Source organism: Herpailurus yagouaroundi, unplaced genomic scaffold, assembly GCF_014898765.1.
Source record: "Herpailurus yagouaroundi ecotype Mexico unplaced genomic scaffold, PumYag 141, whole genome shotgun sequence".
NCBI classification, from domain to species: domain Eukaryota; kingdom Metazoa; phylum Chordata; class Mammalia; order Carnivora; family Felidae; genus Herpailurus; species Herpailurus yagouaroundi.
The window spans coordinates 75143592-75164924 of NW_024412396.1; the positions used below are offsets into that span (position 1 = coordinate 75143592).

Sequence of the window (21333 nt, forward strand, 5' to 3'; positions counted from 1 at the left end):
ATGGGGGCGCCCCGGGGCCGGATCACGTAGCTTCGGCGACCCCGGAGAGCCCTCGCGGCCCGAAGCGCCCTCCCGGCCCTTCCGGCGTCCAGGCCATGGGCGGCCGCGGCTCCCCGCTGTGCACAGCACCACCCGCGGTACGCGCGGCCGGGCCCCGAGAGGGAGGCGGGCGGCGGGGCGCCAGCCGGCGCCCCGAGACGGAGTCCGGGACGCCGAGGATGCTCGCGGGGTGCGCTGCGCCCCCTGGGGGCCGGGCCTGGAGCGGAACGCTGGGGGCGCCGGGCCCCCTGCTGGGAGGGACCCCGATCCGGACACCCCCCCCCCCCCCCGGGTGGAAGGAGAGGGCGGGCGGCAGGTTCGCGCCCCGCGCTCCGAACTTTGTCGCGTGCCTCACTCCGAGGCCGGGACACGCTGAGATCTGGAGTTACTGGTGCTGGGTCCCGGCGTGGCACTGCTCAGGGGCCCAGGCTCACGTCCCCTTCTGCCCCCACCCCCCGCAGGTGGCCGAGGGCGGCCCGGCCCGCGAGCCGCTGCAGCTGTTGGAGGTGTCCCCCCGCAAGAGGCTGCCCAACGGGCCCGAGCAGGACCCATGCGGCAGCCGCCCTGCGCCCGAGGGCGCCGGTGCAGGCGCAGAGCAGGGCCACTCGGCCGGCGGGGGCGGCTGGTGCCGCCACTGCCACACGAAGCTCGCCGAGCTCAAGCGACAGGCGTGGAAGCTGGTCAGCGGGCCCGGAACACCCCTCCGGGTAAGTGAGCCTTTCTCGGACCCGCTTCTCCGGGCAGGGCCCGTGCCGGCTTTGGGGAGACCTCGGGGCCCCGGAGGGAGGCGAGGTTCCGCCGAGTGTTTTCTGCCTCGTTCCTTCCCTTCTCCGGGCCTCGGTTTCCCCTTCTGTAACGCGGTGCGTGTGGGTTGTAGCAGTTCATCCTAAGAGGCTCCGCGGTGGGATTGGAGGCCGGTAGGGCAGGCGCTTCTCCCCGGAGCCACAGATGTCGCACAGCTGGAACCGCAGTCTGTGTTTGGGAGGGGGAGGGGAGAGAGGGAGCCGGCGGGGCCTCCACCCAGGGCGGGACAGCTCCTGCCCTGCCGGCAGCCAGAGGTTACTCGGTTGGCGGTCGCCCTTGGGGCCCCCGGGCCCCCAGCCAGGTGTCTGGAAATTGCACACCTGGGGCAGGAGGGCTTGGAGGACCAGAGGGTGGGCCTGCCGCTGTGAGGGGGGCCCTGCCTGCCCCCCTCCCCGGGTCGTGAGTGAGAATGGTGTGTGGGACATGGCCTGAGGCTTTGCTCACCTTAGGCAGTGGCCACCCTTTTGGGAACCGAGTGCCTGGGCCCCAGCCGCCTAGGTGTTTGCCCTGGGAGAGGGCTCTGCCAGATTCTCCAGCCAATGGGCTTGCCCTGGTCTTGGAAGGAGCTGGGACCATTGTTCAAGGAACAATGAGCGCTGGAAGTTTGCAAAGCCTGGGAAGGTGGGGGTCTCCAGAGGAAGCCCTTCCCGCCAGACCTTCAGTCTTTTTGAAAGCCTTCTTGGGAAGTCCGCACAATCCCCATTGAATCTAAATATAGGTCTCTAAGGGGGCTTAGAAGTCTGGGGTGGGGGCCAGGCCCTGGGCTCCAGGGGTCCCCTGGTGTTCCTGTCTCAGCCAGGTGGGGGAAGGGAGGGGAGTCTCGTTTCCGTCCTGGGCGCACCCTTTCTGCGGTGGGGAGAGGGGACCTGCGGCCTGCCCCCCGGGGTGGGGCTGGACCCTCCTCACTTGCTGCTCCGGGCAGCGTGAAGGCTTTCCAAGCTCTGTGACCCAGATGGCCTGCATCTGGTCGAAAAGACAGCAGCGGACCTTCAGGGCCCCACGAGAGGGTGGTTTGGGACAGACCTTCCGGGGTCTGTCAGAGCTGCCCGGCCATCTTATTACCCCATTAGGGGAAACTGAGGCCAGAGAGAGGAGGGGCTTCCGTGGCTGGTGGTGCTGGGCCTGTCGGCCAGCTGGTTGCAGGTGGGTGGGGGGTCCCGGTAGAGAGAGACAGAGGCCCTCATCAAGGGTGGGCGTGGCTCACTGGTCTCCTCCTGCTGATGCTGAGCAGGGAAGCGTCCTGACCACCCAGAGGGCTCACCTGCCCCCTGCCCCGGCCTGTCCTGGGTTTGGCAGTAGCCCTCAGTGCCAGGTGGGGGCTCACCCCCTTTCCTGGCCGTCCTTGGTACCCAGTGGCATGCTCACCCAGCAGACCAGGGTCCCCTGCTTTGTTCCTGCTCCGCGGCCCCTCCCCCGCTGTGTTTCCTCCTCTGTCAGATGAGTGAAGTCTTCCCGGGGCCATTCTGGGAGTGAGGTCCAACCTGTAGAGTGCTGTGCCCGCGGGAGGGAAGGCCCCGTAATCCACTGTTTCTCCCCAGAGGATGGAAACCCTCCAGGCCCTTGGGCTGAGCCACCCACACCCAGGGACCTAGGGGTTTGGGCCTCGAGACCTCCGGGCCTTGGTAGGCGTCATTGTCCTGTGAAGCCCGGGCTCTCCCTGGCGTCCTGGCCCACAACTTCCTTCAGGGAAGGCTGGGGAGTTGGTGCGTAGGGCACGTGCACGGACCTGCTTCTGCTTCAGTTTGGGAGGTAGCTGGGGGGGGGGGGGGGGGCTGTGTGTGATTGGCTTCGGGTGAGCCCAGTCCTCCTCAGAGTCTGGCCCATGGTCCAGGAAGCACGGGGCTTTGTTCTGAGGCCAGAAAGACACTGGGCGGTGGGGCTGGAGCCGGACCGGAGCCTGGCTATCGGAGGCCCTCACCCTGGGGGTCCCTGCTTGATCTTGGTGTAGAGAAAGGCTTGAGAAGGTGGAGGGACTTGGATCTTTCCGCGGGCTCAAGGTCACCCCATTTTCTGCCCTTGGCATCCCCGCCAGGGCTCCGCCCAGCTGGCTCCTTGCCCACCCTCCCACCAGCAGACGGCTCCCTGCTCTGGGACCTCAGGCAGGTTTGTTGAGATCCGGGACCATCTGTGTACCCGTTTCACAGGTGGGTAGAACAGTGCCAGCACAGGGCGGCTCGAACCCCTTGGCTCTTGCTGCTCTTCCCGGGATGTGGGCCTCGAGGGTCATCTGTGCCCGGGTCTTTGGTGCCCGTGGGGTTGAGTGGGGCATTTGGAGCCTTGCCCAGCCATCAGGTGTCCCAGGTGGAAGGCCCTCCTCTCCTTTGCTGCTGTGTCCTCTTTTCAATCTGTGTCTTCCTCGGTTTCCCCGTCCGGGGAGTGAAGGTGACCGTAGTCCCCACCCAGGGACAGCATTCTCGTGGAGGGGTTAGGACTGTGTCCTGATGCCCCCAGAGGGCACGGGAGGGTTGGAGCCTGGGAGACTGTCCTTACCCGAACCAAGAAGGGCAGTGGGCCTCGGTGTGGAGCAGACGGCCGGATGGGGGCCTCCAGGCTGGGCACCCCTCTCTGCCTCCTTCAGCTCTCGCCAGGCTCCCCAGATGAACCCTTCAGGACCCTTTCACGGACTCTTCCCACTGTGGGCCCAGCTACAGATACCCTTCTCATCCCCAGGCAATCCGGTCAGTTCCCTGCTCTGATCTCCCTGTGCCCCTCCCGGGTGCCCCTGTCTCCGAAAAGTCTGCCGGGGGCTCGCGACACGTCCCTCGAAGGGACCAAACCTGGGCCTTCCTCTTCTGCTGCAGCTGAGTGCCCCCCCAGCTTAGCCACTGGCCGCTGTGTCCCCCTTCCACCGAGGCAGAAGCTGGGGCCGCGTCCACCCGCTGCCTCGAACTGGTCAGCGAGTTCCTGCAGCATCCCTTCTGTTCCTTCCCGACGCCTGCCCGCCCCCAGCTCCCACCCTCGGTGCAGCCAGGAGGGACCTCTCATCAGGAGGGGGGGGGTCTCTGCCAGGCCCAGTGCTGCTGTCCTGGGCCCCATCAGACAGAGGCTCGCTGAAAGGGACACCCCTGCCCACAGAGGCCACTCTGCCTGAAGCCCCCATCCTGTCCCTCACCCCAGGTGGTTTGTCATAGGCATTCCTTTTGCAGACCCCCGGCCCCGTCCTCCCCGGGCCCCGTCCTCCCCCGGGCCCCGTCCTCCCCGCGCTCACGTGGCAGAACTATGCAGCCCGAGTCGCCAGCGCCCCCGGTTCTGGTGCCTGCACTGCTGACTGTGGCTGGGAGACTCAGCCTGCGTGGACTGGCTTCCCTCCACGTTCATGGCTCTGACTGCTCCTCCAGGGTCACTGAGCCTCCCTCCCCCATACCCCACCCCACTCTGGAAGGCCACCCGACCCGGGCCTTTCTCGGCCCTTTCCACACCCCTTGGCCACTGTGCTGCCCCTAGGCCGGGAGCTCTGTCCAGGCAGGCCTGGGGTCTGGGTGACCCCTGTATGTTTGTTGAATGACTGAGTGACCCACCCCTCTGTGTTCACCCCCATGGCTGTTGGGCTGGATTCCTGCTCTCCCCTCCCCCACCCGGGTGACAGCCCCCATGGAGGATGGCCATCCTAACTCCCCTTGCAGCAGCGGGGACAGGGCTCTTGCTTGGGGACCCATCCATCCCAGCTGCCATCCAGGTGCATCACGCAGAGGTGACGACTTCTCCAGAGACCCCATGACCTTCGACGTGTCGGTACCGGTGTGGGATTGATTAGCGCCCCCTGTTGAGGGAAAGGGATCAATTCTCATTCGGCTCTTGGAAACCTCTTGCTCACCTGGCAGGGGGTCCCACCCTGCTGCCCCCCACCCCCGCCCACCCACCATGAGCTCCACAGCCACTGCCGAGGTCCCTGCCCACCGGGGCAGCCCCAGGCATGTGCTAGCTCACATTTTGCACCAAGCTGGACAGTCGGTCTGAAGGCTGCTGGGGAGGCCGTGGGTTCCTGTCCAGTGCACGGCTCAGGGGCCACAGAAGTAGGCTCCTAAGGCTGGAGTTCTGGAGAGCCTCCTGCTTCTCTCTGGGGGCTGGCTTGGGGGTGGGGTTCTGCCAGCTTGACAGCCAGCTGCCACTGCCCCGCCAGGAAGCCTTCTGAGTCCCCTGGGTGCTCTGTGTCCATGGCCCCCAGCTCTGGCTGCAGCAGTGGGTCCCTGGGTCTGCTGTCTCAGCTGCCCTGTGGTCCCAGGAGGGCGGGGGCTGAGCTCAGCTGGCGTGGGACGTTTGCTGCCTGCGGTCAGGGTCCCCGAACCCCTGGTTCCCACGCTGTCGGGAGCCTGGCCTGGGCTCCACCTGTTTCTGGGGCCGCCCCCGTGCCAGGACCAGGGTGTCTGCCTTGGGGCTCCACAGGGCAGGGCAGGCGGCCTCAGCAGAGCACCCCCGCTGAGCCGGGTGTTGGCGGGCTCTGGAGGCGGCTGGGGAGGGGCTGGGGAGGTGTGAGAGGGGCGGGAGCTCCCTGGGGCTGGTCTCCCATCTGGCAGGGGCCCCGATGATGACTCAGCCGGGAAGGGATGAGTGTGTGGGCCTTGGAGGCTCCCAGGCCACTCTGGGGGACCGAGCCTGTGCCGGGGGAGGGAGGGGGGCCGGTTAGGTCTCTGTGAGATTTCAGCTGGCCCCTCCTCCCTGGGATAGCCGGTGGTGCAGCCAGTGCCCCCTGGTGTACTTGGGTCCAGTAATGGAATGACAGGGTCCTTGTGCCTGTCTCATCTCCTTGCTGGTCCAGGGCTTCAGGGAGTGAGGGTGGGCAGTGCGGGTGAGCTTGGGCTGAAGGGCTGCCAACCCCTGCCTTCTGGGCACCGGCCACAAGCAGAGATGGGCCTTCGGGAGCTGGCCTTGGTGCGGGCCAGTCCCTGTGTCTCGTGGGAGGGAGCACGAGGGGCGTCCCGCTACAGTCAGAGGTGGGGCCGAGCCAGGGGCTTGTGTAGGGAGATCGGCCTTGCTGCCTGTCTGCTGAGAGTGAGAGGTGGAGGGTCAGGGAGGGAGGCCACAGGTCACCCCCCCCCCCCGCCCGCCGCCCCCCGCCCCCGGACTGCTCAGAGCCTTGGCCGCAAGACTTGTGATGGTTTGGAATGGGCCGAGGAAATGCATCTGGGGCCTTTTCCTGGGTGCCTTGATCCCTCGAGTGTCACGGAAGGATCTCATTTGGGAGTCAGAAGAGCCAGCCAGTCCTTATTTTAAATAGCAAGGCAACTGGAGTTTCCCTTTCCCTATGCCTGCGGGGAAGCTCAGGCCAGTGGATTCTTCAGCTTCCGCCAATGACGTGGGCGTGTTCTCTTGTGTCTTTTGGGAATTGATCATTCCTATTTGTTCTAAAGCAACTGTCTCTAGTCACATGGCTTTGTATCTGACGTCTGCTGTGCGGTTCTTGAAAGCCGTGGCCGGTGCTTTGTGCAAAAAGGTGTGGAGTGTGAGTAAATGAATAGAATAGAGGTGGATTGAGTGTCCCCTTGGCCCGTGTGGCCTCTGTCTGCTCCTTCACTCCCTGGGAACAGAGCAGGATTCTGTGGGGGGCTGGGGGGAGTGGAGTGGAGGCCAGGCTGTCCCCTGGGTTCCTGGAGGCAGCCAGGCTAGGTGGCTGGGCCTCTGGGAGCCACTCCTTTTTAAAATTTTTTTTAAGTTTATTTATTTTTTGAGAAAGAGAGAGATAGAGCTTGAGCAGGGGAGGGGCAGAGAGAGAGGGAGACACAGAATCCAAAGCAGGCTCCAGGCTCTGAGCTGTCAGCACAGAGCCTGATGCGGGGCTTGAACCCATGAACTGAGGTCATGACCCGACCCGAAGTTGGATGCTCAACCCACTGAGTCCCCCAGGTGCCCCTGGGAGCCACTCCTTTTACTTTGCCCCTGAGCTCTGAGCTCTCCCTTCCCATGACTTGGGGGGGGGGGGTGGGAACGTGGTGGCTGGAGATGCTCCCCTGCGGGAGGGAACCCAGGGCGTGGCACCGCTGCCTGAAGCGGGAGCCTGGGGCATCACCCCTTCGCAGGGTCTCTGCTTCCCCATCTGCGAACAGGGTCCTGGGGCTGAGTGCCTTGCTCCCCCCGGTTCAAAGGGGGCATTTTCACTTCCAGTGTCACATTTTGTGGCTGGGGGATCCCCTGTGGGGCTGGGGTGGCTTGAGGGCTGTCTGCAGGGGTCCGGGTGTCCTGTGGGTTGGGGGCTCCCCGCCAGCATCCCAGGCTTCAGTTGTGGGGGCTGGGCTGGGGGCAGGGGTGGGTGGGCTCAGCGGGCGCCTGGGGCTGACAGATTGATGGTCCCGCCGGGCCCGGTGCTGGCCTTCTGCACTCACCTCTGACCCCGTGATGGATGCTGGCCCACCCGTCCCCGAAGGTCCCTGTCCACCCCTCACAGCCATGATGCCAGGCCACCTGGAACCCCGACCGGCCCCACAAACTCGGCCCGTCTAAAACCTGAGGGATTGTCTGGGAACCATTTTGGCTTGGCTTGCTTGGTGGCCACCCAAAGTGCAGCCACGGGCCCTCCTGGTCTCGTCGCTGGGGGCCCCTCTCCTTGCCCCGTCCCTTTCCGAACTCTCGGCGTGTTGGGCCCCAGCCGTGCCTCCCAAGCTTGGTGGTCTGATCCAAGAGCCCCTCAGGCTCATGGTGGTCGGTGAGGAACATGGTTTGTGGCCGGCTGGGTGTCTGTGGAGACGGGTCTGAGGGGACTCATCCGGCCGGCATGGTGGGCCAGCGGGGGGCCTGGGGGGGCCTGGGGGGGGGGGCTGGCAGTCTGGGCGCTGGATCTCGAGATGATGCTGGGACCCGTCCTGTCCCGTGTCTGTCCTCTCTGCTGGGTGATGGGTGAGGAGGGCTGGCTGGGTCTGTGCTGTGGGATCCCTCCTCTCAGAACACCCCTGGGGCTTGGTTAGGTCAGGCGCTGGGGTGCACACCACCCTGGGCTGTGGGTGGTGCTTTGGGAAGGGGGAGGGGGGACAGGGAGCCGGGCAGACGGGAGGGCCGATGCCTGCGAGCCGTTGGCTGACCTCTGTCTGAGCAAAACACGCTTAACTCCACCACCCCATGTGGTGAGGGAGGAAACAGCACGCGTGGGGGTGAGTGACCCTCCCCTGTCTGTGCTCATAACGGAAGTGCTGTGGGGCTGGGAGAGAGGACTCTGGAAAGGGGCATCCAGGAGGGCCTCCTGGACGAGGTGGCATTCGATCTCGGAACTAGCCCCACAGAGATGGGGTGAGGGCCTTCAGGGATGGCCTTCTGGGGTGGGGATGCCTGTCTCGGGATGCCAGGTAGAGGGAAGAGGGGAAGGGGGATGAGGTCAAAGGTCAGGAGGTGTGGGGGAGCAGACTCGCCCTCCAGCCCTGAGCCCCGGAAGTCCTTCCACGAGAGCGCTGCAGCCCTGGGCCCCCCTGGCGGCCTCATCGGAGGGGCCTGGTGGCTGGGTGCACATCTGGGCTGGCCACCCGCACGCAGAGGTTCCCAGCCGGAGAACTTGGGAGGCCCGGGGCCAGCTGAGGGGCACGGGCTGCACTCCGTTTCAGCGGCCGCCTCCTCTGGCTGGGCCACCCAGGGCAGCGTCCGGCCTCCCTGGGGCTCTGGGCCCTCCTGAGTGGCCCTGAGAGTGTGCTGTGGCCCGTGGCTCAGATGAGGAGAATGGGGTCCAGGAGAGCGGCAGCTCACCCCCACAGAGTTGGACTGAAAGCCGTGTCTGGGTGAGCTCCAGGCCCCCCGAAGCGTGTGCAGAGCCCCCTCTGAGTGGGGAGCGCCCCCAGGAAGCCAGCCTGTCTATGCCGCTCCCCACCCCCCAGCCGAGGCCGTCCTGCTGGTCAGGCCGTTAGCCATCAGGGTCCCCACCGCCCTCGCGTGGCGTTGTGGCATCGGGCGGAGGACAGGGGAGGCCATTGAAGGGAGGGGGTCTCAATGAACTAGTGTGTGCCCCGAGCTGTCCAGCTGGCTGGTGCCTGGCACAGGGCCTTGGGGACGGGTGCCGGTCGGCGCCGGGTGGGCCGGGCAGCACCCCCCGCTCCCCCACGCCACCCCCCCGGCAGAGGAGGGGAGCCTGTGTCAGCTATGGGGCCTTCGGAACTGCAGCCTGATGGGACCGGATCAGTGTCCGGGGTTCTGGCTGGCGGGTGGGGGAGGGTCTGGCCCCGGGGGTGTGCAGTCTTCCTGTCTTCCCGCCGGACCCAGGGGATGTGGGTGGGCAGGGCCTCTGGCTGAGAGTTGGGCCCTTGGCGAGGTGCGTGGCGGGTGGAGGCGGGGGTGGGGCAGCCCAGGTGTGGCTGGCTGGCAAACTGAACCCCTGCCCCCCACCGCCCCCCGCCCCCGGCTCTGGGTCCCCCGGGCTGCACGCGACATCGAAATGTCATCGCCAACAGAGCCTGCAAGGTTGGAGCAGCGCCTGGTCCGGCAGCCAGGGGTCCCTTCCTGGACTTGTGGTCAGCTCCGAAGCAGTGGCTGCCCAGGGTCACAGCCCGGGGCATTTGTTTGTGGAGGGAAGGGAGGGTGAGGCAGAGGGACCCCAACGAGGACCCTGGCTCCAGGCGCACAGAGTGGTGGGCTGGGGAAGGGAGCCCCTAGGCCTCAGGGCCCCCCCGCAGTCTTGGCCTCTGGCCCCGTCTGCCCTCCGAGAGGCCCCGCCGGTGGGTGCTGAGCCCCCTTTTTAAAGGCGGGGCGACGAGGGCTCAGAGAGGGTTGTCTCGCAGCTCTGAGGTCTGGGTCTTTTTCCCAACTGGGGAGCGCGGTCCCCGCTTCCTCCTGTGTCGGCCTCAGTGTGGGGATCTGGGAGCTCCTGTCCTGCCCGGAGGGTGGGCGCTGCTCGCCCTGGGCTGGGGAGGCCCCTCTGGGTGGGATGACGGGCGAGCTCGTCCCTGGGGCAGTCGTTCTGGGCCTCCGATGCAGGAGGAAGTGGAAGGATTACTTGAAGCAACTTGGAGACCCCAGAAAGGAGATGAAAAATGGAAAGTCATTGCATTTAGGGGGGGAGCCTCCCTAAAACCCTGGCGGCATGATGGGTAGATGGTTTGCAGTGCTAAATTGAATCAAATTAAAAAAACATTTTCCAAATGCAAGTGAGATATCTGCTTAATTAGACTGCAGAGGAAAGCGAAAGGTAATATCTTGCAGCGGGGTAATTACTGTCTTTCTGAAGGTGCTGGGCTCCAGAGAGGGGGTGGGTGGTAGATGGCATGGTGACTGGGCCTTTCAGGGGTCAGAATTCTTGAAATTGGGCCAGTGACCTCTCATGGGCTTGGGCCTGTGGGCCGTGGCAGCTGCAGGGGAGACCTGGCTTCGGGGAAGGGCCTTCCCAGCCCCCGGCATTAAGGTCTGAGGGCTGTTGGTTTGTGAAGGGAAGGCCACCGTGGTCCCAGAGTGGGGAGGCGGGCGGGGCTGCAGGGACTGCCCAGACTTTGTCTCTGCGGAGGCCGCCCAGGGGCGGCAGGTGGTGTGGGTGAAGCTCCCCCTCCGCGGAGTCCTGAGCACTGGGCCAGGGTGCTGGGGGTGGGGAGCCTGTCCTGGCCACAGCTTGCTGCTTGCCAAGCTGGTCCGGCTGCCTGGCGAGGTCATAGGTCCCTCCGGTGTGGGGCGCATGCTTCCAGGTGAGAGCAGCGAGTGGCCCAGCCCAGTGCTGCCCGGCCAGAGGGGCTCAGGGCCGGGCGGGCTCTCGGCCCCACTAGGGTCTCTGCGTGGTCACGCAAGGCAGGGCTCTCCTCTCGTGTCTCGTGTGTGTGACACGAGACGGAGCTGGGAGAGATACCCTCTGCCCTGCCCAGGTGAGGATCCCCCAAGAGGCGCGCTTGGCTGCCGGTGCTGGGAAGGGGTGGTTGGCCCCACAGTGGGCTTGGGCCACGGGGTGGGCCCAGGTGTGTCTGGGCCGGGCCTCCTGGGGGGCTGGCGAAGCAGGGCCGGGGTGTGGTGAGTACCCCCTGCTCCCAACTGGAGCAGACCTGCCTAGTTTCCTCCTGGGGCTTTGATGGCGGAGCTTGAGGCCTTGGTGGGACTGGGGCCTCCCTGACAGCTGCCATGTGCGTTCCTGATGACACAGCTGGTGTGTGGGGGGGGGGTTGCTGTGTGCCTGTGGGGGTCTGGTGCGTGCTCAGGTCAGTAAGTCTCCCCCCTTCCCCTCCCCCCAGCTTTCCTTCCTGCCTCCTTCTGCCACAGGGCTCCCCCATAGGCCTGAGGTCCCCAGGCCGGCCTTGGCCCTGGAACAATGGGCTGCCGGGCCTGAGGGGGTGGGGGCTGGGCTGGGGGGGGGCTGGGTGGGGCTGGGCTGCCTTTCAAGTCTCTTAATGGCACTTCCTTCCCCTCACGCCCCGGCCACCATTAGCAGCCTCCTGCTGAGTGGAAAAACCAGAGTAATCAGAGCTGGGACCTGGAAAACAGGCGGGAAGTGACAAGTGACAGAGCCAGGCCCCGTGTGAGCCCTGCCTGTGGCTGGGGACAGGGCGTCTGGATTCCATCTGTGGCCCCGGGTGCCAGCCCGAGTGGAGTGGAGGCTCCTGCGGGGTTTCTGTGGGCCTGCCCCCCCACCCCCCACCCCGCCCCCGACTGCAGGAGCCCCTGGGGGTGTCTGCTGATTGGGCCCAGGCACGCGGAGCACTTCCGAGGCTCTGGAGCCCTCCGGGCCTTGGCCGGAGAAAATCCAGGCCTTCTGGAGGGACCCACAGGTCCGGCAGCTGGCGCACCTTGCCTGGCCAAGTTTCGTGGGACCTGGTCTCCCTGGGGTATGTGGGGGGCGGTGGGGGGGGGGCAGTGGTCTGGGCTGCGGCTGAGCCGGGGAGGACCGGGCAGGGAGTGTGACGCGGGGGCAGAGCCACGGCCCCCGGGGCTGACCAGCAGTGGCCCTTGTCAGCCAGCCCACGCTGCCACAGCGGGCCCCCTTGAGCCTCCCAGGCCTCGGTGCAGGGGTTGGGCTGGCCACCGCTCAGGCCCGGGGAACCTGGGTGGGGTGAATGAGATGCCCTCTGTTGGAGGGGGGCCTCAGCTTCCTCTTGTGCGTAAGGGGCGTATCTGGGGAGGCCGGAGTCCTGTGGGGGTGGGGTGGCCGGGAGAGGAAGAAACTCGGAGTCTGGAGGGTCATAGCAGGTCCCGAGGCGGGGGCGGGAGGAGCCCCAGCCGAGCGGCCCAGCTGGCCACCGGAGGACGAACGCCCTGGGTGGTCACGGCCACAGCTGGGCCGGGCCAGTGCTTTGTGGAGGGTCTGGCTATGGCTTTGACCCCGACCTCCCCAGGGCTGCCCCAGGGGGGCGCCAAGGCAGAGCCTTGGTCAAGGGACCGGGTGTGGGCCCTGGAGATATGACTCTTGAGAACTTGTCTCCAGTGAGGTTTCTTCTGAGGACTGGCTGTCTCCTCCTCTCCCTCCTTCCAGAGGTGTTCCCTCTTCCAGAAGGCCTCCCTGACCTCCAGGCGGGGTGAGGGCCTCCCTCGGGCTGACCTGGCTCCTGTCCCTAGCCCCTTCTGGACGCCAGGCTCACGATGAGGGAGAACCGTGTGCCCCCCTCCCCCGGCGCACGGCCGGGACCCTGGGCTGCAGGAGGAGTCACCAGGCGCCGCACGCCCTGGGCACCACGTCCATACCTGCGATCGAGCAGGGTGGGCTTCAAGCCTCCTGCCCCCTTGCCAGCTGGCACCAGTGCCTCCGTCTTCCCGTGGACCTGGAACTGCCTGGCTCGCCTCCGCGGAGTGTCACTGCGTGGCGGGACTTCTGGTGGCACACTTAACGGCAGGGCCGCCTCGCGTTTTCCTCCAGATCCCCACCAGGGCCCAGGCTTCACCAGGGCAGGGAAACCCCACCTCGCCTGGGGCTGAGCCAGGCCGGCCCTCAGGGTGGGGGACGGTGTTGCTTTCGAGTGGAGCCCTGGGGCGCCTGCAGCCTGCAAGCGTGGAAGGGCCCCGGGGCCAGGGTGGGGGGTGTCCGCCTCCTGGATGCTTCGCAACGGCCTTGGCTGCTCGCGGCCCGGGTGTTGGGGACCCGCAGATGCCTCGTCAGCCGAGACTGAGCACAGTAATGAGGGCGGGAGGAGGCAGGTAGTTGTCAAGGGCACCGTAGGCCCCACTGTTAAGCTCCGATAATTATTTTCCTGCTGGGTGCGCGCAGACGAAACCGTTTGGGGCCTTATTAATCAGTTATGGATTATGCGGCGGCCACGGCGTGAGCTGGCCTGGCGCCGTGGCGGGTGAGGAACGCGGGGCTGGGTCCTGGCGCCCAGGCACCGACCACCTTTGTCCTTGTCCCCCCAGGACCCTTGCCTCTCCGCTCTGCTCCTCGACAAGCTGCCGGCGCCCGGGGCCCTGCCGACATGCCGCCCGGAGGCCGAGCGCCGCTGCGACGTCTGTGACACGCACCTGAACCAGCTCACGCGGGAGGCCCTGCGGCTGCTCCAGGCACCTGCCAGCCGCGAGGACCCTGACGCCCCGCACGGAGGCCCTGGCCTCGTGCCCTCCGGCCCGGGCACCGTAACCAGCCCGCGGGCTGTGCCAGTGGCCGGTGGCCCGGCCGGGAGGCAGCCGGGCCGAGTGGGGCCGGACAGGAGGAAGGGACTGGCCTGGCCGTCCGGGCCCAGCGTCCAGGTGTCGGTGGCACCTGCTGGCCTCGGGGGAGCACTGAGCACGGTCACCATCCAGGCCCAGCAGTGCCTGGAGGGCATGTGGAGCGTCTCGAGGGTCAACAGCTTCCTGCCACCGTCGTGCCTGGTGAGTCCCCTGGGCGGGGTGGGCTGCTGGCCTCTGAGGGGCCCTGCCCACATCCCACCGTGGCTCACGTTGTGCAGACTGAGCAGCACCCCCTTAAGCAAGGGGCCTTGAACACTGGGGGAGGCCCCCGGACATTCCCGAGGCCCCCGTCAAGTGTGCTGGCGACGTCACAGCGGGCAGGGTCCTCACGCGGCCCCGGGGACGTCGGTTCCACGCAGCACCAGCATGCGTGGCCGGGCGTGGTGTCGGCCGCTCCTGCTTCTGAGAGCACCGGCTGGTGCGTGGGCTGACGGGAGGCCTCCTGGGACAGTGTCGGGCCCTCTTCCTCAGGGTCAGAGGCAGAGGGAGCATCTCGTGGGGAGGGGTCCGGCGGCCCCTCCCCTCCGGGCTGCCCCCAAGGCTGTGGACTGCGCGACAGGGCTTGGCGTTAGGGGGAGGGGCCTGCAGGTGGTGGCCGCGTTCTGTGCCCACTCCCCTGGTCTCTCAGGGGGCACATCTTTTCAGTCGCTGGCAGTGTCCCCTCCCCCAGGGCTCTCCTCTTCTGGCCCTCCTCGAGGTCCCCCACACCACGGGGCGTGGCCTCCATGGAGCCAGCTCTGGGCACCAGCGGGCCCTGTGGGTGCCATGCACTTGGGCTGGGCGTCCTCAGGCAGAGCGCTGGGCCGGTGTCCCCCACGCAGGTGGAGAAGAGGCGAGCCTTGGAGGGCGGAGCCGGGACCGGCCGCGTTCCCCCTGGCCACAGAGCTTGGCTGGGGGTGGTCTCTCCCAGGGGTCTGCGGCGCCCCCGGTTTTCCCTCAAGCAGAAAGTATTCCAGGATAGGAGTCGCGATGTGAGGGTTGTTGGATTAGGGGTCTCCTGGGACACTGGAGGGAGTCCGTTTGGGTTTGGGTGATGAATGAGGTTAACCGTGCTGTCCTGGGAAGGCCTTTCTCCAGAATGCGCCTGGCTGCTCTGCCCAAGCCTCGGGGCTGCCCTCTCCCGGGGCCTTGGGCCCTCAGCTGTGCCCTCTGTTTCGCGGAGGACTGAGGCTAGGAGCCCGAGGGTAGGAGTTCGCCAGGCAAACACATAGGAAGGGCCTTCCAGGCAGAAGGAGCCTTCTGTGTCGAGGCCGAGGCCTGGAGGTGTGAAGCACGGAGGCCTCCCTGGAGGTGGAGGTGTGAAGCCTGGGGGCCATATCAGGACAAAGGACTGCAGGGGGAAGGGAGCTGGGAGAGGGGCGGGGTCTGGGCCAAGTGCGTCCCGACGCTGCTGCCTTGGTGATCGTGGGTGCATGGAGAAGCCCCCTTGTTGCCCCCCTCCCCCACCACTCCCCCCCGGGGCAGAGAGATCAGGGGGTTGCTGTGGAAACTAGTTTTGTTGGTCCATTTTCCAGTGACTACAGAGCCAGCCGTGCGAGCCCGGCCAGTGAGCGTCTCTGAAATAGAGTGGTGGGTAGACCTGCCCCGTGGACTCTGCCTCGTGGGGCTGCAGGGCGTGGAGGTACAGGGAGGGTCCCCAGCTGCTGGGACAAAGTCGCACATAATCCCAAAGCAGGACAGACCCCTGTCCGGTCCCCACTCCTGGGCTTGCCGTCCACTCTGAGTTTAGCGAGACAGTGCCTTTGATGACATCCTGCCCTCGCTGGGAGTTGGACCCCGTGACCACTGCTGGGGCCAGTCCTGGAGCGGCACTCTGCCCTTGGGGCCTCCCCGGCCCTTGGCAGCTTGGGGGTGGGGTGTGCAGGGGCTCAGGGAAGCACTTGGGTCTCGAACTAGCCTCCAGCTGGTGTGATGACGGGTCCTGGGTGCGGCCTCGCCGCTTCTGACTTCTCCTCTATTAAGTCCCGGGCGAGGCCAGGAAGGGGGAGGCCAGCCCCTGCCACGCATGCCTGGTACCTCCTGGCTGAGCACTGGGCCGCCTCGGGGGCAGCACTGAGTTGGGGAGGCAGCTCCGGAGAGCTGGGTGGCTTCCCGGAGGAAGTGAGGTTGAGCTGGGCCCAGAGGGAAGCGTCAGACGTGGCGGGCCCAGCTGTGGCGGGTCAGCGCGGGCCGCGGGGAATAGCCGGAGGGCTCCTGGGAAGGGAGCTGGATGCCTGTCTCACAGGGGCCTCGAATGCCAGGCAGAGGGAGGGGTCGGCCTTCCCTCTGAGGGTGCCCAGGAGGTAGAGGAGGGACATGAGCTGACCGCGGGGGCCGTGGGGTCGGTGCAGCCGTTGAGAGTCTATGTCTCACGCGCCGGGCAGAGGGTTGCTGGCCTCTTGCTGGGCAGTCCTGCCGGCAGCCAGCACGTCGTAAAACGTGGGCGTTTAAGGCTCCCTCTCCGTTTTATGTGCACATTGATTGCGTTTGGGGTGGGTGGGAACGATCTGTAATTAGACAGCAGCCCTGGCGATCGATGGGGAGATTATTAGAAGCGTAAATAGAACTTTAGGATTCAGATGAGGTAATTTCCCCGGAACCAGGGCATCGATAGCGAGAAGTGGCTCTGGGATGGTAAAGTCTCGCGTGTACATACCTCTGGAGGACGTGCTGGGGTGCCCACCGGCGGCCCCGGGGTGCGACTGTTTCCAGCGGACGTGGCTCCAGCTGGCCAGGAGGGCTGGGGGGCGGGCTGCAGCCCCGTGTCTCAGCACGGAGAGGGGAGGCAGGTTGGGAGGGGGATGGTCTTTGGAGGGGGAGGCCGGGAGCCAGGACTTTGAGGGCCCAGAACATCCTGGGCGCTGTGGCTGGGAGCCCACCCCGTGTTCTCTGGGGGACCGTCCGGAGAGCCCCGTGTCTGGAGGGAGCGGCCCTCCAGCAGCCACAGCTGTAATCAAAACCCAAGCCCGCCTCCCTCGTCTGGGAGCACGGAGCTCAGCCCTTCCCAGCTAATTCCACCTCCCGAGTGTCCAGTGCTGCTTCCTGGTTGTGGGGCCCACCTGGCGGGACAGTCTGGCGGATGCTTTCCGGACCGTCAGGCCGAGGGGCAGACCTGCCGCCACAGGGGACGGAGGTGCCCACGGGAGCCAGGCTCCGGCCGTCGCCACCCTGGTTGCCCCGAGATGCTGGGTGGTGGCCATGGGGCCAGCCCAGGTCCTCCGCCCTGACCTGCTGCACTGGGTCCTGGCCGTGAACTGCAGCACGTCCCTCCGTGCTGACGGAGCACCCATGAGATGTCCACAGGACTCCTGCTCTCGGTTCTTAGCCGGAGACCACGAGCCTGCACGGCGGGGCGGCCGGGGGCGGGGATGCATGGAGCCTGTGCAGACCTTCCCGAGTCCTGCAGACATCCACGGCCGGGCCCTACCCCGCGCCCTAGGGCTCACGGTCGGCGGGGAGGGGAGAACCCAGAGCCTAGGGCTCCAGGCTGGCCATGGGGGCTGGGGCAGTGGAGGCCCTGCCTGGGTGGGGGACTTCCTGGAGGAGGTGATGTGTGGAACAGGAGCTGAGGTCGTTCTGATGGAGACCGGGGAGCGGGTTGTGTGGCATCGGCCGGGGAGTTTGCCGCCGGTGACCTCGGTACCAGCCTGCCTGCCTCCCCTGGTCCTCACGGTCCCTGGTAGGTGCCCGCCCATCCTCAGGGACGCGGCTGGGGTGGCAGGGAGTGGACGGTCCTGGCCTGTCTCTCTGACCTGGCCTGTTTCGCTGTGGGCCTCAGTTTACCCCTCCATGGAACAGACATTGGATGAGATGGCCCCCTCTTCCCCGTGGTGCTGCAGCCGAGCTGCTTCTGTGATGGGGTGCGGGGCGGGGGGGGGGTGGGCAGGGCACCCGCAGGGGTCAGGTCGTTCCCAGCCCGGAGCCTCTGGTACCCGGCGCAGGCCCGGCGAGCAGTACTGGCCGCACCCCACGGCGGGCTGCGACGGCCTGCGGGATTCAGTTCCGGCCGTTCGTTCGCCCCCTGCCCCCCAGCCGTCCCCGCCTCGTGGCACAGAAGAGCCCCCAGTGAGGGGTTCGTGCCGAGGAGCTGGCGAACGCCGTCCTTCACGTGCCAGAGTATCACAGGCCGAGGCGCTCGGGCCCCGGGGGCCAGTTTGGTGTTTCCCGGACGGTGCTCCCCGGAGCCCCGCGGCAGGCGCTGCCTGGAGCCCGTCGGCGCCTCTGCCGGGACCGGCCCTGAGCTTGCGTGCTGGGCCCCGGGCCGGTGCGGCCGCCTCACGCTCTCCTCTCTTCGCGCTTCTCTTTCGTTGCCGCTCCCCTGCCTCCCTCTCGTTTTCTGTCTGGCCGCCTCCCGCCCTCCCCTCCCGTCCTCGACCCCTCTCTCCCGTCCTCCCGTCGTGGTCCTCCCTCTGGCCGCCCTCCCGCCCGCCCCCTCCGGCTTCTTTTGGCCTGGGTTCTGCTCCCGGCAGGAATCGGCAGCGGCCGTCCCGATGGCCGGGGCCGTGTCTCGGCAGCTCGTGGGACGGCGGAGCCGAGGCACGTGCGGGACTCCGGAGACAGGTCAGTGTGGGCGACCCGCGCCATCGCCGGGTGGGGCCAGAACCCTCTGGCTGGAGGCGGAGAGGCCGCATGCGACGGTGGGCTGGCCCGGGCCCTGTGGGAGTGGACGGAGGGGCCGTGGAGGGCCCCCTCTGTGACCCCACGCCTGGGCCCCCCGCTGGTCGGGAGGCCTCACTGAGTGGAGTGACGGCCTGGCCCGTGCTGCTGGGCGTGGGCCCCGCGGCAGAGCCGTCCCGGGGGGGCTGGCGGGAGCCAGGATGCCCACAGGGGTGGGTACGGGGGTGCTGCGGGTGGCGGTCCCCTCCCCGGCCCTGGGGCGCACGGTGGGTGCTCAAGCCTGCTCTGCTCTGCGGGGCCCCGGTGGTCAGCGTCCGTGGGACGGAAGGTGGCAGGTCTTTCCCACCCGCTCTGCTCCACAACGCCGGGTCTTTTGTGGGGAGCACTTACGTCTAGTGGTGAGAAAGGTCTTCACGTTTGAGGGCAGGTGTGAGCATGTACGGGAGTCCTCCGGCCGGGCTGCCCTGCGTTACCCACACGTTTGCCTTGGGTCTCCACAGCCTCCTGGAGAAGCAGCTTCTCGTTCTTATCGTCCAGGCCGAGGCCTGGCTGGCCCTCCTGGAATGTTCTCCGGGAGCTGGTGCCCCCTCCACTCCAACAGCCCCATTCCCTCAGGGACAGGGGGCCTCCCGGCCATGGGAGAAGATGCGTCCCTGCCAGGCTGTGTGCTCCTGGAAGACAGATTTACTGAGCACCTACCGTGCCCCAGGCAAGGTGTTGGCACAAGGATGTGGAGGGGACCAGGTCTGTGCGGTAGGACCCCCCAGGGTCTTCCTGATTCCTGACATGTTTTAGGTGCTCACGGAAGCCGGAGGACTGAGAAAGTATGGTGCTGGGCATGGCCCTGTAGGCGGGGTGCAGAAGCACTAGACAGCCCGAGGGAAGCTGAGGTCAGAGGACTGGGGGAGGCCGGGACAGGGCACCTGGGGCAGGTGCAGGGAGTGCCTTGGAGAAGGAGAGGGCTGGCTGGGCTGGGTTCTGAGGGATGCATAGGAGTTCCTGCCCTCTAGGCAGAGGCAAGGCAGGTGGCAGGGCGCGGAGGGTGAGGGCCTGGGCTGTTTCAGGTGTACCCTTCTCTGCTACTGACCTGTCCTCCATTTCCTGGGGGAGCGGCCGGTGCACCAGGGGCCCCTGGGGGGAGTGCATGGCTTCTATCTAGCTTGAAGTTTGGGGTTCTCTGTGAACTTGCTTTGCAGACATGGTTTTACTGTGTCCCAAGAGGGGTTTGGAAGCTGGTGCTGACCGTGGGCTGGGCAGGGCGGGACCTTCCGCCGTGGCGAGGTGGCAGGACCTTCTTCAGAACGTTCCTCCCAAGGCGTGTGGTGGCCTCTGGCTACGTCCCTTAGGAGACCCCGAGGACGTTGGGCCCTCCAGAATGTGGCTCTTCACCCTCAGGGTCACCAGGGAGGCCCATGTCCCATCAGCATGAGGACCCTGGTCCTCCCAGGCCTGGTGTAGAAGGTGGCCCAGGCAGTGCTTGTCCACAGCCCTTGGGGCCGAGTGGAGCAGGGGGGCCCAGGGACCAGTGTGGTACCTGGGGAGGCTTGAACCCTGGGGACAGGGGTTCCTAGGGGAATGGGTTTGGGAGTGGCCAGGCGGAGGCAGGCTGCTCCCCCCTACCCCCCCACTCCTGCCAGGAGCCACATCCACCCCCTCCGGGGCCAGGTCTGGCCTGGGGGTCCAGGGCCCGACGTGGGCACATAAACATAATATATGGTGGACGGATCTCAGGTTTTCTGGTGCCGTCCTAGGGAGCATTTAATTACATTTGTGCTTCATTACGAGGCTGTCTCTCTTTCTAGAATTTATTTTAGCTAATTAGCTGGAAATGCCAGAGTAGTATTTCAGATGATGGGAGTGTCATACATTATCATACACGGGGCAATTAGTGCTGCTGACAAATATTTATTGTGGTTTCTCCTCTGATCGTGCCCCTGCGTGCTCCCAGGTGGGTGACCCGGGGGTGAGGGGTGTGGGGGTCACTGGGTGGGCATCTGTGTCCACCTGTCTTCCGTGGGCCCTGTGAGGCTGGCCACCAGCCGGGGTCCTGTGGGGGGGGGTGGCGGGCCCGGGGAGCATGTGGGGGCCCTGGGGTGTGCGGTCCGCTTCCCCAGCAGGCGTGTGTTCCTCACGCAGGCTCCCCCTTCCCTCTAGGCTGAGGCGGCGGTGGCTGCGGTGGCAGTGGCAGACACGGTCCGGGACGGCTCCCCCACCTTGAGCTCTGATGGCGCGTCGAAGACGTGGGGCCGCGGTGGGGCCCGCACGACGGCACTGGTCACCCCGGCCCCGGGCGCTCCGGCTGGGGGCTCCACAGGCCCGTCGGCGGCAGCCTCCTTCTTCATTAGGTACGTCCCCCCGGGGGTGCTGGGACACACACAGCAGGTGGGGACCTGGGCCGCTGGCCCCCGTGGCCTGCGGGCCTTCCCTGGGAGAGCTGTGGCCGATCTGCCCTGGTAGGGCGGCAGGGGAGCGGCAGGGCCACGGTGGACGGGCACCGTGTCCACGACGGTGGAGGCCTCTGGCACCAGGGGTGAGCTGCAGCCACGGGTGCCCTGGGGCCTGCCCTGGGCCGGTGTGGGCTGGGGCCGCAGATAGAGGCAGATCCCAGTCGGGGAGCCGGGGGCGGGGGAGTGGAACGGGGCTTGAAGGAGGGCGTCCTGGAGGGCAGGCTGCACCCAGACCCCACGCTTTGCCCTCCCCTCCTCGGGGGGGCTGCCGGCACACCTGTCCCTGTTAGATCCAGCTCCCCCGTCGGCCAGGAGCTGGGTGGTCCAGTCCCGGCCTGAGCTCTGGTCCTCCAGATGCTGGGCCCCAGGTGCTGGGGACGGGGGCTGGTGTAGCCCAGGCCCGGCAGGTTTGGAGGTGGGAAGTGGTGCGTGGTGAGGGGCTCTCTTCCCCTGCCCCTGCCCCTCCCGCCAGGGCCCTGGGATTCAGCAGATAGGACAGACATGGCGGAGGACTGTGGATTACAGGATGTAATGGTGGTAATGAGTGGTAATGGCAGGCCCAGATGCGGGTCACTGTCCCATTAGCAGCCCTGGCGGGCACTGATAAGCTTGTCCATGAATCACGTGCGGGTGGAGGGGCAAGGTGCCTTATCAGCACGGGCTGTGGGGCTGTGGGGCCCGACGGGGGGCGGGGAGGGGGGTGCTGACGGGCTGGCGAACACTGGCTGTGGGGCCGGCGGGGGAGTCCCCGCGCAGGGGACGAGAGGGCCGAGCTGGGCACGTCCCCACCTGGTTAGCCGCCGTGTCTAGGCCTTTCTGTGGTGGCTTGCTGCATTGGGCTGTGCCTGCAGGGGGATTTCAAGCCTTCTGAAAAGGAAGGAGCGCTCCAGTGGTCCCAGGTTCTGGGGGCCAC

At 66.8% G+C, this 21333-nt stretch overlaps 1 protein-coding gene across 10 annotated transcripts in view; it reads left to right on the plus strand.

The window, feature by feature from the left end:
• The first annotated feature begins 6 nt into the window (after positions 1-6).
• The window catches only part of KIF26A (kinesin family member 26A), a 40210-nt gene continuing 18883 nt past the window's right edge, over positions 7-21333 (plus strand). For 3 of the 10 annotated variants that reach the window (XM_040478365.1, XM_040478366.1, XM_040478367.1), the window contains exons 1-5: positions 204-746; positions 13066-13518; positions 17826-17916; positions 18769-18863; positions 20128-20318. In XM_040478365.1, coding sequence (XP_040334299.1) covers positions 219-746; positions 13066-13518; positions 17826-17916; positions 18769-18863; positions 20128-20318 — 1358 coding nt within the window. In that variant the 5' untranslated portion in view covers positions 204-218. Of the gene's footprint in view, positions 138-203; positions 747-13065; positions 13519-17825; positions 17917-18052; positions 18718-18768; positions 18864-20127; positions 20319-21333 lie in introns of those variants that run through there. The other 7 variants (XM_040478372.1, XM_040478373.1, XM_040478369.1 and 4 more) reach the window with 5 other exon arrangements.